This window comes from Rhinoraja longicauda, chromosome 12 (assembly GCF_053455715.1).
Source record: "Rhinoraja longicauda isolate Sanriku21f chromosome 12, sRhiLon1.1, whole genome shotgun sequence".
Taxonomy (NCBI): domain Eukaryota; kingdom Metazoa; phylum Chordata; class Chondrichthyes; order Rajiformes; family Arhynchobatidae; genus Rhinoraja; species Rhinoraja longicauda.
In genome coordinates this window covers 29,871,331-29,886,961 of record NC_135964.1, presented here as the reverse complement: position 1 = coordinate 29,886,961, position 15,631 = coordinate 29,871,331, and the positions used below count along the sequence as shown (strand labels likewise).

Here is a 15,631-nt window from a genome sequence, read left to right as displayed (position 1 = left end):
CTACAAATATGATCGTCACTGGAGTGTGGAAGGAAACCGGAGCACCTGGAGAAAATCCACACAGTCACAGGGAGAATGTACAAACTCCCATACAGATAGTACCCCAATTCTGTATCCAGTTAACTAGCTTTCCCTGGATCCCATGCAACCTATCCTTCCAGAGAAGTCTACCATGCCAAACCTTAGCAAAGTTCTTAATGAAGTCCATTTAGACTACATCGAGGACACGATCCTTGTCAACCTTCTTGGTTACTTCTTCAAAAAACCCAATCAAATACATGAGGCACCGTACCCTGGAACATTAAACTGTAGCTCCCACAGCCAGGTTTCAGTAACGCTATAACATCGCGGTTGCACATACTTATCCACAACCCAAGTTCAACCGCCTTGCCCGTCAGGCCTCCAACATTAAAGTAAATGCAATTTAATCCAACATCTTTCCATGTTCCGTGCCCTACTCTTGGAAACATGATATTAAAGTGACGAGTGGAAAGGCTTGGAGGATATGCAAAGATTGGGGGGGGGAGGGGGGGGGGGGGGGGGAGAAGAGGAGTCAGTCTCAGTCTACCACATGACAGAAGGGGGAGGAGTTATGAAGTTTGATAGCCACAGGGAAGAAGGATCTCCTGTGGCGTTCTGTCCTGCATCTTGGTGGAACCAGTCTGTTGCTGAAGGTACTCCTCAGGTTGACCAGTGTGTCATGGAAGGGGTGAGCTGTATTGTCCAGGATGCTCCACAGTTTGAGGAGCATCCCCCCCCCCCCCCCTCCAAGACCACCTCCCATGAATCTCCACCCCCAGGAAGGAGCCAGCCTTCCTGACGAGTTTGTCTGACGTTTCAAGAAGGGTCTTGATGCGAAACGTCACCCGTTCCTTTTCTCCAGAGATGTTGCCTGTCCTGCTGAGTTACTCCAGCAATTTGTGTCTATCTTCAGTTTAAACCAGCATCTGCAGTTCCTTCCTACACAGGTCTCCAACCATTGTTTCCCTATCCTCACCCTACCCACCTGTGCCTCAGAGCCAGGCATGGTACCACAGACCTGGCCTGCTGCTGCTCTCCTCTGAACGGTCATCTCTCTCAACAGTATCCAAAAGGGTAAATCCGTTTTCGATGTGGGTGACCACAGGGGATTCCTGTACTCTCTGCGTACCTCCTTTCCTGGTGATCACCCAACTACATTTTGCCTGTCTTTTAGGTGTGATCATCTCACTATAACTCCTATCAACCCCTCAGTTTCTGGGCATTCCATAGGTCATCCAATTGCACTCCAGTTCCCTCATATGGTCAGTCAGGAGCTGGACACACTTCCCACAGGTCTTACATCCTGCAGGAGGAGCCCTAACTGCCCTGTCCGTACGGAGTTTGTACATTCTCCCCGTGACCTGCGTGGGTTTTCCCCGGGAGTTCCGGTCTCCTCTCACACTCGAAAGACGTACAGGTTTGTAGGTTCATTGGCTTTGGTAAAATTGTAAATTGTCCCAAGTATGTAGGATAGTGTTAATGTGCAGGGATTGTTGGTTGGCACATACTCGGTGGGCTGAAGGGCCTATTTCCGCGTTGTAACCCTAAACTAAAATAAAAAAGTAAACATCCACTCCCAAAAGGGCTGATCCTAATGAGTCTTTCCTTGAATCCTGAATCTGCGTGGGAATCTTTTCTCACGGTAGAGTTGTGCATAGAGTGCCTGTTGCAGGGGGACTGATATTTGTGGCATGATCAGTGAGGCTTGTCCAATGGAACTCACTGAGTGTAACCAGGCCCTCAATACTTGGGACACTGACATTTTTTTTGTTACCTCATTTCCTGTAACAAGCGCTTGGAAGAAAGAGTGTAAAGCTGTTTTTACACACTAATCAAAAATCATAAGAAATATTTGACACAAAATGCTGCAACAAATCTGGGGAGACGGAATAGGTGACATTTCAGGTTGAGACCCTTTATTCAGATTGAGTCTGAAGAAGGGTCTCGACCCGAAACGTTACCCATTACAGATGCTGCCTGATGCTGCCTGGCTGAGTTACTCCAGCATTTTGTGCCTATCTTCGGTTTAAACCTGCATCTGCAGTTCTTTCCGACACACAAGAAATAATTGAATAGTCAGTCCATTATACCTGCTCCACTATTCAGTAGATCACTTCTAATCTTTTACCATTGCAGATCTTTCTTGTACTAACCTCATAACCTCTTGAATTTCTTTAATTTCAAAGAATCTTTAAACCTTAACTATGAATATATTCTGTGACTGTGCTGTCGCATTCTGCTAGTTACAAGGTTCCAGAAGTCCCAAAAGATTTATCAAACATGATTTTTCTTTCATGAATCCATGTGGTCCCTTATCAAGCCTACACTGCAATCACTTATTTAACAATGCCCCCTACTACTGACCTCAGGTTCACTGCAGTTCCTGGCCACTGAGGTCACATCCACCCACATCTACCTCCTCTGGGGTTACATCCACCTGCCCGTCTGTTCTTCGTTCTACAGAATATTGGAGGATGAGGGCCAGTGCATTTACTATCTCCATCTCTTCCAAAACCTCGGGTTGCAGGGTATCCTGTCCTGGGAGGAGGTGGAGGGGGATTTCCAAACACTCAATCCCAATAATTTCTCAGTATCAGCCGACCAATTGCTGTTTTTTTAATCTTTGGCTGGTAAGAATCTTTGTCTTTGTCTGGTAAAATGTTTGTTTAATTTCTCGGCCATTTCCTCCATCCCCAACATAATTTCTCCTGTCCCAGGTGCAAGGAACCAGTGTTAACATTTGCCAATTGTTTTACATGTCTACAAGAGCTCATTAGAAGCATCAAAACAGAAATAGTAACAGGAATCATCAATCCTGCACCTTTCCTCCGATACGATCATAATGTGTCCACTATCTCAATGTCATATTCCTGTGTTCTCCCCACACCCATTGATGTCTCTTGGGTCTGGAAATTTACCCGTTTCCTTCGTAAAAATATTTTCCAATCGGCGTCTATGAAGCTCCGTGATAGAGAATTCTGCAGGTTCACTATACCCATAATAAAGAACATTCTCAATCCTATCTCAATCCTAAGTCTCGTGCCCTTGTTCTAGAACCCCCGAACCATTATTGAAACGTTATTCAAGCATCTCTTCCATCAGCCCGACCGGATTTCTGTTTCTTTCTATTAGAGACCTTCTAATTTCCCAGTGCTGCCATCTCAGGAATCAGTCTGATGAATCTACCTGCACACCCTGTCTGGCAAGTATATCGTTTCTTAGGCAAGAACAAAGCTACACAATACTTCAGGTATGGTCTTGCCCAAACCCTGCATTGACTTTCACTTTCTACATTTCCTTTGCTGAAATCTGAACTTGCCAAAATTCAGGCTTACTGCTCTTTGTGCCAGTTATTCATCTTTCCCTTTGATCTACCTTTTAAGCACTTTTCCCGCTGTGCTTTAAAAGGATATATATTTACATGAACAAAATAAACAGAAATAATTGCTGGAAATGTTTAGCATTCCCAGTATCTGTAGGATTTTCTTTTACTAAGAATCACGTAATAATTGTTTAAATATTAGCTAAATTTTCCATTTAATGTCACGTCTTTTAATGTAGTCTGCAATTTACTTACTCCAACTCATGCCTCAGAATTTAGTAGTTTCAAATAGTTTAGCTTTAAGAGCTTTGTCAAAAGTTTTGTGAACAAAATTATTTCCGATATTTGTATAAAATTCATTGTATGATCACTGTTCACTTAACTACTGGGTTGGTTCTCTTTAACGGATAATAAAATTGACAATAGTTATCATCTTTTAACAAAATTTCATCAGGTCATGAAAGATTAGGCTAAAATAATTATATTATGTTTTGCAAGGGTACATCATTAAACTCTTCTTTGCAACCTGCACATTATGCGTGACCAGAAATGCTTAATCTTGCTGCAGTCAGAACTAATAATTATGTTCAGTAACTGGTAATTAAGTAGAGATTTGGAATATCTCCATGGATTCAGTACAGTTGATGATGGAAGTGGGCTCAGATTCTGACTAAAGGTCAGCACCCCTTGTTATTGGATATTTTTTGCTGCAGTCGAGAGTGCAATAAATGCTGGAGTTTTGGTCAGGGATTCAGTGTAGTCATTGACCAAAATCCAATAAGGTCGTTTCTGGAGAATCAATGGAGTAAGACTCAGCGATTCAATGTGGTTGAATATCAAGTCGCAAAAGAAGAGACTGCTGCTGTTTCAGGGTGGTTGCTACCAAAACATATACTGTTATGTTACTTTCTATTGTCACATGATTCCTATTCCACCAGGGTCAGATTCATCAGCGTACAGCTTTTCCTTAGTTCCTGCATATCTTCAAAGTCGTTGTTGCACTCATTGACTGTGATACCAATCCTAATTCAATACAGGTGGGCTTGGTAATGAATACAAGATTAGAAGGGAATTGTATTTGCTTCATAATTGTTTCTGGACTCAGCCTGTGTACTATGAAGTCCTGATCAGGAAAGTATTGAAAAAGCAAGCACAACAGGGCGGCACGGTGGCGCAGCGGTAAAGTTGCTGCCTTACAGCGAATGCAGCGCCGGAGACTCAGGTTTGATCCTGACTACGGGCGCCGTCTGTACAGAGTTTGTACGTTCTCCCCGTGACCTGCGTGGGTTTTCTCCGAGATCTTCGGTTTCCTCCCACACTCCAAAGACGTGCAGGTATGCATGTTAATTGACTGGGTAATATGTAAAAATTGTCCCTAGTGTGTGTAGGATAGTGTTAATGTGCGGGGATCACTGGGCGGCGTGGACTCGGTGGGCTGAAGGGCCTGTTTCCGCGCTGTATCTCTAAATCTAAAAAAAAAATCTAATACTACATTGCAAAACCTGACTCTCTGACTTCCTGCCAACATTATAACCTGTAAAAGCATCATCATTCATTACCTGGCACCGGTCTCATACAGCCTGTCAGCATTTTCTGTTCACAAGTTATAGGAGTAGAATTAGGCCATTCAGTCCATCGAATCTACACCACCATTCAATCATGGCTGATCTCTGCCTCCTAATCCTAATTTCCTGCCTTCACCCCATAACCCTTAACACCCGTTCTAATCAAGAAATTGTCTATCTCTGCCTTAAAAATATCCACTGACTTGGGTTCCACGGCCCTCTGTGGCAATGAGTTCGACAGATTAACTACCAGATTAATTAACTGACCGTTGTGTTTTCTGTGCACCAGTTCACTGCAGCTTTCCTCTGCTGTGGAGCAGTTCAAGTCAAGTCAATTTATTTGTATAGCACATTTAAAAACAACCCACGTTGACCAAAGTGCTGCACATCTGACTAGGAAAAAAAAGAAACATACAGTGGCAGGCAGCCAAACACAACGGCGCGGCCATCTTGAACAAAATGTTAATTCAATCACCCACAGTCCAACAACAAAAGCATTAAATAAGCATCAAAATTACACCCCCAAAAACCCCCCAAAAACACAGTCCAACAATAAAAGCACTAAACAGGCACCCAAATTACCCAACCCCAAAAACCCCCAAAAACACAGTCCAACAATAAAAGCATTAAATAGGCATTCAAATCACACAACCCCAAAACCCCCAAAAACACAGTCCAACAATAAAAGCGCTAAACAGGCATTCAAATTACACAACCCCAAAAAAAAACCAAAAACACAGTCCAACAATAAAAGCATCAAACAGGCACTCAAACCACCCAACCCCAAAAACACACAAAAAAAGAAACATCCATCAAAGAAACATCCATCACAGTGAGTCTCCTCCAGTCCTCTCCTCACTGTGATGGAAGGCCACAATGTCTTTCCCTTCTCCCGCTGTCCTCGCCCGCAGTCAGGTTGTTGTGGTTGCAGGCCGCACCGGACGGTCCAAGGTAGGCAACAGAAAAATTGGAAATCGCTGAAAATCTGACATCAGAACGGAGCACTGTGCATTATTCAGCAGCTCCGGCAGTGCAACCGTGGTAAGAAAAGTACAGTCAATGTTTCAGGTCAAAGACCATTTCTCAGAAGACGGTTAATTCTGTTTATTTTTCTCTAATGCTGCTTGGTCTGCTGTTTTCTGTCTTCATTTCCAACATCTCCAGTTTTTGGGGCGGGAGATTTTCAATTGGTCTTCAGTATGTTGACATTTCTGCAGCAGAGTCCATCTTGAAGATGTTCCTTTCCTCTCTCAGCGGGTTTTTTTTCTCCCTTGTGTCTCATTTAACCATCACTCATCTTCCATGGTTTCTCTTTCCTCCCTTGCTGGCCAAAACTTCCCACAACCATTTCCTTGATAAATGTCCCCTGATCTGACTTATACCATGTGGATTCCAGCTGAAATTTCCCCCATGGTCACAAATATATTCAAACTATCCTGTGTAGCTCTAATCATTGTTCACATTGTATGTTGTGATTCATGCTTACTGCCTGCAGCTAATGGCATTCTGATGTTCTTGACCTCGGTACCAAAACTCTCTGTAGAATCATAGAGAGATACAGCACAGAAACAGGCCCTTCGACCAACCCAGTCCACACTGACCATAAATCACCCATTTACACTAGAGCCGTAGAATTGTGCAGCATGGAAATTGACCTGTTGACCAAACTCATCCTTGCTGATGAAGATGCCCTATTGAAGCTGGTCCCATTTTCCTGCCTTTGGTCCACATCCCTCTGAATCTTTTCTATCCATGGACTGTCCAAAAATCTTTTAAATGTTATTATCATAACCACCTCAATTACTTCTCTAACAGCTCGTTCCATATACCCATCCAAATCGTTGACATTAATAATAACAGCAATGGGCCCAGCACCGATCCCTGAGGCAAACCACTAGTCTCAGGCTTCCAACCCAAAAAACAATCTTCCATCACCACCCTCTGCTTCCTTCCATGAAGCCAATTAACATAACAGAACTTTATTGTCATTCGGTATAAATACCGAACGAAATTTCAGCAGTCACAAGACACAGCAAAAAAGAAAAGAACACAGGACACCCGACCCCAACACAAACATCCATCACAGTGACTCCAAACACCCCCTCTCTGTGATGGAAGGCAACAAAACTTCCACTCTCTTCCCCCCGCGCCCACGGATAGGCAGCTCGACCCCTACCGAGGCGACCGACACGCACAGCCCCCGCAAGGGGATGGAAGGCCCCGTGGCCGAGCCGCACCGGGCACCGAAACGTCCTGCGGCCGAGCCGCGCCGGCGATGTTAAGTCCAGCGGCCGAGCCGCGCCGGGCGATGGAAGGCCCCACGGCCGCTGCTAAGTCCCGCGGCTGAGCCGTACCGGGCACTGAAACGTCCCGCAGCCGAGCCGCGCCGGGCGATGAAAGGCGCCGCGCCGGGCGCTGAACCGTTTCGCGGCCGAGCCGCACCGGGTGATGGAAGGCCCCGCGGCCGAGCCGCACCGAGCGCTGAACCGTCCCGCAGCCGTGCCGGGCGATGGAAGGCCCCGCGGCCAAGCCGCGCCGGGCACTGTTAGGTCCCGCGGCCGAGCCGCGCCGGCGATGTTAAGTCCAGCGGCCGAGCCGGGCGATGGAAGGCCCCGCGGGCGATGGAAGGCCCCGCGGCCGAGCTGCGCCCCGGGGAAGAGACCTAATAAAAGAAGGTTCCATCCCCCACCCCCCGCCCCACCCCCCACACATACAGAGCCAAAAACAGAAACAAAAACCATCCCAACACCGACACAAACAACAAAAAAAAGGAAAAAAAGACAAACAGACTGCCAGAGAGCCGCAGCCGTTAGGCGCAGCCACATACACTATTCTGTACACACTGATCTTATATTTTATTCTCCCCACATTCCCAACAACTCCCCTTAGATTCTGCAACTCATCTACATGCATACGGCAATTTACAGTGACCAATTAATCTATTAACCCTGCACATGAGGAACCAACTCAATACTGTCATCATACCTGTAATCCAGTGAACTGAACCCAACTTTATTGTACACCTCTCCCTCATGTTGTATTTCTAAAACTAAAATACTAAACCCCTGCTTTCTGTAAGGGTTCCATTTTCCCGACCTCTTTGTCTCAACTGAGACTTTCATACAAGTGTTTCTGGGATGCCTTCCATCAATCTTCCCCTCTACCACTATTGACAGATCTGTCAACTGTATGTCCTCCACTTCCCACTCTTCTGCTTTAATCCCAACTCCTAACAAGAGTAGGTTTACCTGGTTCTCATATTCCACCCTCCATTTCCAATGGTATGTTCTTCTTCTGCTTAAGCCCTTTGCTCCTCTAGGGAGCATAGGCCATTGGCAAATGTCCTCCACCTCACTCGGTTCTTTCAAGATCTCCCCTGTTGAGCCCACTCCCAGACATTTCTGCCTGCACAACTCTTCTCCAGCTGTTCCTGGGGAGACCTCTTTTTCTTTTTCCTTGGGGGGGGGGGGGGTCCATTTCAGGGCTTGCCGGGTGATGTTTGTGGCAGGTTTTCTGAGAGTGTGTCCAATCCAACTCCATTTTCTCTGAATTTGTAAGCCAATGGGATCCTAGCTTGTTCTTTTCTACAGGTCCACATTGCTTACTTTGTCTCTCCACCAGATGTTTAGTATTCTCCTGAGGTAGGTGTTAATGAATGTTTGCAGCCTGTTTGTTGTGTGTTTTGTTGTTTTCCATGTCTCTGATCATACAGCATCACCTGCTTCACATTTGAGTTAAAGATGCGTATTTTGGTGTTGATTGAGATGTGTTTTGAGCTCCAGATCTTCCTTAGCATGTTAAACACCCCCTTAGCCTTATTGATTCTGCTTTTTATGTCTGCATCTGCCCCTCTGGTGGTGTCCACAACACTGCCTAGGTATGTGAATGTTTCTACCTCCTCTAGGGCAGTGCTGTGCATGAAGATAGGGTTGCTGGTTTTGGAGTGGATCATCACCTGTGTCTTTGCTGTATTGGGTGTAAGACCAAGTTTTATTGCAGCTTGTCTGTCCGTTTTCTCCTGCGTTTGTATCTGTGTGTGTGAAAGGAGAGCTCTGTTGTCTGCAAAGTCAAGGTCATCTAGCTGTTCCCACATTGTCCACTGAATTCCATTTCTTTTCCTTCAGTTATTTCCATCGTGATCCAGTCAATTGCCAGGAGGATCAGGAATGGTGACAGTAGGCATCCCTGCTTGACGCCCGTCTTGACACTAAAGCTCTGGGAGAGCTGGCCTGCATGCATAACTTTGCATGAGGTTCCATCATACAAGTTCTTGATTAAGTTTATGATCTTGGTGGGAATTCTATAGTGGTCTATTAGGCACCATAGTGTTGTCCTGTCTGAGCTGTCAAACGCTTTCTCAAAGTTGATGAAGTTGATGTACAGGGACATGTTCCATTCAATAGACTGTTCAATGATGATGCGTAGTGTTGCTATGTGATCTGTGCATGAGCGATCCTTCCTGAATCCTGCTTGCTGGTTCCAAAGGCTCTTGTCTACAGCTTCCTGAAGACGGTTGAGGATGACCCGGTTGCTGGGTACAGAAAGTAGGGTGATCCCTCGGTAGTCGTTACATTTTCTTAGGTCACCTTTGATATATTCTCGCAAATTTCTATGCCAGAATTTTTTCCCCTTTCAGCATTCTGAGGCAACCATTCCCTCCATGTCTCCAAGATCCATTCTGTCATCTCCAGAAACACTCACCCCCCCCCCACCCCACCCCAACACCTTGTCACAGCACTCCCCCATATCATTACAGGGGGGTGCAACATCTCCCACTTCCAATTCTTCTCTCCCATCATCCTGGGACCCAAACAGCGTTCTAGGTGAACCAGCGATTCACTTGTGCTTCTTCCACTTTATCCTGGAGACCACCCCCAGGCTGCAAACACCCAACTTTTGGACATCCCGACCCATGAATGAGCTCCGACAATATCATTCAATTCAAAAGTCTGACATATGTACATATGTTTATACAAATGCAGAACTAGTTTCCTCTCTCTCCACATTTACTTTTATCAGTCTTAAGAGTTTTTTATGCCATTCATTATAATACTGTGGTGTATGCTCATCATATTGAGTGATTCTTGTGTATCTTCTAACTTAGGGACAAAATCAACTTAAAAACAGAACCTGTTTGTTACCAGGGACAGCCTGTATTGCATTTGGTGCACATGCAACAGTAACAGTTAAGGAATACACAGTAAACTGATGACAATTTACCTTGTCTTTACTTTTATTTATAACTAGAACAAGTGTGCCCGTTCAAAGCGGGCCCGTTGGGCCCGTCCCCACACCCCCCATTTTCTCCTCCCCCAGCCCCACTCTTACTCTCCCCACACCCTCCCCTTGGGCGGGGAGGGAGTGGTGGAGGGAGGGAGGTGTTGAGGATGGAGGGGGGGAGGGTGATGAGAGATGGGGCGGTATTTGTGGAGGGGGGAGAGAGTGAGGGGGGAGGGGGAGGGGAGGAGGGAGGGATGGGGGAGAGGGGAGGGATATGGACCTCCCCTTTTCCCAGTACCCCTCTTTCCCCCACCACCAATTCCCCTCCGCACTACCCCTGTTGTCCCATTCCCATTCTCAGACCCCCCCCCCATCTTCTCTCCCCCAGACACACTCTTAGCATCAGTTAAAGGCCCGGTGGGGGTGCGGGGGAGCGCATCAGTGAAAGGTCGGGGGGGGGGGGAGGGGGGAGCGCATTAGTGAAAGGTCCGGGGGGGGGGGGGGGGGGGGGGGGATAGCGGGGGGGGGGAGCGCATCAGTGAAAGGTCGGGGGGGGAGGGGGGAGCGCATTAGTGAAAGGTCTGGGGGGGGGGGGGGGGGGATAGCGGGGAGAGGATCTCCCGGGTGTGGGAGAGAGGAGAGAAGCAAGGGGAGAGAGGGGCACAGACGCACAGCAGCGCCACGCTGAAAGCCTTCAATAAGTCAGTAGGAGGGGGGTGCATGGGCATTTTGACGTCCACACGCTGAAGGCCATGGAAAAGACGGCTGGAATTTTTTTTTAAAAACTAAAACCTCTGTAACTTAAAAAATATACGACCGAATCAAATAAAAATATCATTTTCCAGCAGCGTTCAGCGTGGTGATTAAGGCGGTGCAAACATCGTGGCGCTACGGTTCACCGTTTTTGCCGAAAATCAGCCGAAAAAATGAGAGATTTAAAAAAAGACTTTTAAACCTCTGTAACTTAAAAAATATACGACCGAATTAAATAACAATATCATTTTCGGCAAGCGTCCAGCGGTGTGATTAAGGCGGTGCAAAAATTGTGGCGCTACGCCTCACCGTTTTGCAGAAATCAGCCGAAATCACTGTTACAGATATACATACAAGTCAGAGTTTTAGTAAGATTAGATGAATGATCTCTTGCTATCCACTTTGCAGCTGTAACACTGTAAATTTCCCCAGTGTAGGACGAATAAAGGAATATATTATTAAAATGATGTTTGTCTCCCCCACATTAGGAAAACTAAATGCAGATGGGGTGACCAATACTAGACAGAGGTTAGCTGCTGGGAGATTGGAGTGTGACAAACGTTGTGGCTCTTTTAATAAGGACCGCAAAGAAAAATCTGGGAGCTATAGACCAGTAAACCTAACATCTATGGTAGGAAAGTTCCCGAAGAGGATTCTGAGGGATAAAGTACATTTGGAAAGACGGGTTGAAAGACAGATAGACAGCATGGTTTTGTGCATGGGAGATGTGTCTCATGAATTTGTTTGAGTATTTTGAAGAAGGAACCATGAAGGTTGGTGAGGGCAGGGTGTGGATGTAGTTTATATGGACTTCAGTAAGGTAACATGGTAAATTGCTCTGCAAGATCAAGCCACATGGGATCAAGGGAGAGCTAGCTAACTGAATTGGTGCTGGCCCATTGGTGTTTGTTATCTAAATCAACAATTTGGGTGAGAATAACAAAGCATGATTAAATAAGTTTACAGAAGATAATAAAGCAGATGGTATGTTAGGCAGTGAAGATGGTTAACAGAAATTACAGCGGGATCTTGATCAGTTGGGTAAACGGGCCAGGAATGGTTAATGAAGTGTCATGCAAATAGGTGAGATGTATTTGGGGACATCGAACCAGGATTGGTAGGGTCCTGGAGAGTGTTGTGGTGCAGAGGGTTCTAGTACTACAAGTACACAGTTCCCGAACAGTGGATCGGATGGCGAAGGAGGCTTTTGGCATACTGGCCTTCATCGGTCAGGGAATTGGCTGTAGAAGTCGGGACGTTATGTTACAATTGTCCAAGATGTTGGCGAGTACTGTGTTCAGTTGTGGTCTCTGTTATAGAAACATGCCATTAAGCTTTTTGTCGGCATGGATGAGTTGGGCGGAAGAGCCTAATCCGTGAGGTATTACTCTATGACTCCGGGCGGTATGATTATAAACCTTGAGTGGGTGACTCAGTCCGATTCAAACTAAGCACTTTGTTATTTGAAGGATTACATGTTGTAATGCAGATAAGTAGCAAACTTTCAGCCAACCACCTCCACTACCAGGAAAGGCATGGAACACAAACTGGTGAACGGCTGGAAAAGACTACGTACTCTGGCGTTTCTCCTCTCTCCCCCCCCCCCCCCCCCCCCCCTCCCTCCTCTCTCCCCCCCCCCCCCCCCCCCTCCTCCTCTCTCCCCCCCCCCCCCCCCCCCTCCTCCTCTCTCCCCCCTCCCCCTCCTCCTCTCTCCCCCCTCCCCCTCCTCCTCTCTCCCCCCCTCCCCCTCCTCCTCTCTCCCCCCTCCCCCTCCTCCTCTCTCCCCCCTCCCCCTCCTCCTCTCTCCCCCCCCCTCCTCCTCTCTCCCCCCCTCCTCCTCCTCTCTCCCCCCTCCTCCTCCTCTCTCCCCTCCTCTCCCCCCCCCCTCCTTTCCCCCCCCCCCCTTAAAGAGACGTACACCCTCATCCCGCACCAATCTCCCCCACTCTTCCATCTGGACAGCATCCAATTAACCCGCCACCATCTCTAGAAAGTGGAGGCACTCGGTCACAGGGGAAACGTTCAACCTACACGCAGACAGCACCTGTGATCGGGATTGATCTTGGATCACTGGAGCTCCACTAGATACTCCACTCGTGCGTTCGGGTTAACCCAGATTCGTGGTGCATTCATTAGCTGCCAATCATCCCCAGTTTGGACCAGGCGAGCGAGTCTTACTCCACGTTCTGACTCGCCCCACAATAATGTGGGACTCTGCCCACCAATCTCCTACCTGCAGCCACTGGCTCTGGGAGTAACAGATGAAGCCGATGGTGAGGGCCAGTTGCACGGCGCCTACACACAGGATGGGAGCGAGGAAGCCGGGCGCGCAGGGGGCTGGAGAGCCGCGGCCGCTCAGCCGAGCAGCCGTCTCAGCCATGGCTGTGCGGCAGAGTGAGTGAGTGAAGTGAGTGAGTGAGTGAGTGCGGGCTGCCGGCGGGAGTGGCAGGCGGCTTGCCCTATCAACACCGACCGCCTGCCGACCACACCTCCCAACCCCAGCCCCGCCCTCGCACCTCGGCTCCGGCAACGCCGACAACTCAATACACAATAGGCCATTCGGCCCTTCGAGCCAGCACCGCCATTCAATGTGATCATGGCTGATCATTCTCAATCAGTACCCCGTCCCTGCCTTCTCCCCATACCCCCTGACTCCGCTATCCTTAAGAGCTCTCGTGTGACTGCGATTGTAATTAATGATTTATATAAGGCTCCTGGGACTAAGATTGTGTGTTTGCAATTGTAATTTTTATGTTGATTGGCTGACTGTGATCTTGTGATCTTGTGGTTTGTAATTGGTATTGTCTGTATAATTATAGTTTCTATATGGTATGTAACTGAACATACACGCAGTGCGTGAATATGTGGTGTGATTGTAATTGGGATGTACATGTTGAATGTCAGAGTCATAGAGTGATAGTGTGGAAACAGGCCCTTCGGCTCAACGTGCCTACACCGGCAAACATGGAAACAGGCCCTTCGGCTCAACGTGCCCAACCGGCAAACATGGAAACATAGAAAATAGGTGCAGAAGGAGGCCATTTGGCCCTTCGAGCCAGCACCGCCATTCATCGTGATCACGGCTGATCATCCGCAATCAGTAACCTGTGCCCAACTTCTCCCCATATCCCTTGATGCCACTAGCCCCTAGAGCTCTATCTAACTCTTTTTAAAATTCATCCAGTGAATTGGCCTCCACTGCCTTCTGTGGCAGAGAATTCCACAAATTCACAACTCTGGTTTCTTCTCAGTTTTAAATGGCCTCCCCTTTATTCTTAGACTGTGTCCCTTGGTTCTGGACCCCCCCCCCCCCCCCAACATTGGGAACATATTTCCTGCATCTAGCTTGTATGATTTTATCATAAAACCCTTTTATGATTTTATATGTCTCTATAAGATCCCCTCTCATCCTTCTAAACTACAGTGAATACAAGCCTAGTCTTTCCAACCTTTCTTCATATGACAGTCCCTCCATCCCAGGCATTAACCTCGTGAACCCACACTGCACAGCCTCAATAGCAAGGATATCCTTCCTCAAATTAGGAGATCAAAACTGCACACAATACTCCAGATGTGGTCTCACCAGGGCCCTATACAACTGCAGAAGGACTTCTTTGCTCCTGTTCTCAAATCCTCTCGGTATGAAGGCCAACATGCCATTAGCTTTCTTCACTGTCTGCTGTACCTGCACGCTTACTTTCAGTGACTGGTGTACAAGGTCACCAAGGTCTCGTTGCACTTCCCCTTTACCTAATCTGACACCATTGAAATAATAATCTACCTCTTATTTTTGCCGCCAAAGTGGATAACCTCACATTTATCTACATTATACTGCACCTGCCCGCTCACTCAACCTGTCCAAGTCACCCTGCAACCTCCTAACATTCTTCACAGTTCACACTGCCACCCAGCTTTGTGTCATCTGCAAACTTGCTAGTGTTACTTCTAATTCGATCATCCAAATCATTAATATATATTGTAAATAGTTCCAACCCCAGCACCGAGCCTTGCGGCACTCCACTCTCCACTGCCTGCCATTCTGAAAAGGACCTGTTTATTCCTACTCTTTGTTTCCTGTCTGCCAACCAATTCTCTATCCATGTCAATACCCTACCCCCAATACCATGTGCTCTAATTTTACTCACCAACCTCCCGTGTGGTACCTTATCAAAGGTTTTCTGAAGGTGTAGATACACTACATCCACTTGCTCACATTCATCCATTTTACTTGTCATCCTCAAAAAAATTCAGATTAGTCAAGCAGGATTTCCCCTTCATAAATCCATGCTGACTTGGACCAATCCTTTACCGCTATCCAAATGCACCGTTATTACCTCTTTAATAATTGACTCCAGCATCTTCCGCACCACCGATGTCAGGCTAACTGGTCTATAATTCCCCGTTTTCTCTCTCGCTCCTTCTTGAAAAGTGGGTTAACATTAGCTCCCTTTCAATCCACAGGAACTGGTCGTGAATCTATTGAACATTTTCCTTGAGAACCCTGGGATGCAGACCATCAGGCCCTGGGGATTTATCAACCTTCAGTCCCATTAGTTTACCCAATACTATTTCTCACCTAATGCAAATTTCTTTAGTTCATCTGTCTCCCTTGATCCTCTGTTCACTAGTACATCTGGGAGATTGTTTATGTCTTCCTTAGTGAAGACAGATCCAAAGTACCTGTTCAACTCTTCCGCCATTTACTTGTTACCCACAATACTTCACCCGTTTCTGCCTTCAAGGGACCCAC

General features: G+C 47.0%; 1 protein-coding gene across 1 annotated transcript in view; it reads right to left on the bottom strand.

The window, feature by feature from the left end:
- tnfsf11 (TNF superfamily member 11) overlaps window positions 1-13,440 on the bottom strand; it is a 34,709-nt gene extending 21,269 nt beyond the window's left edge. The window contains 2 exon segments of the mRNA XM_078408582.1: window positions 13,115-13,330; window positions 13,333-13,440. Of these exon segments, the coding sequence (XP_078264708.1) occupies window positions 13,115-13,330; window positions 13,333-13,440 (324 nt within the window).
- Window positions 13,441-15,631: the final 2,191 nt, after the last annotated feature.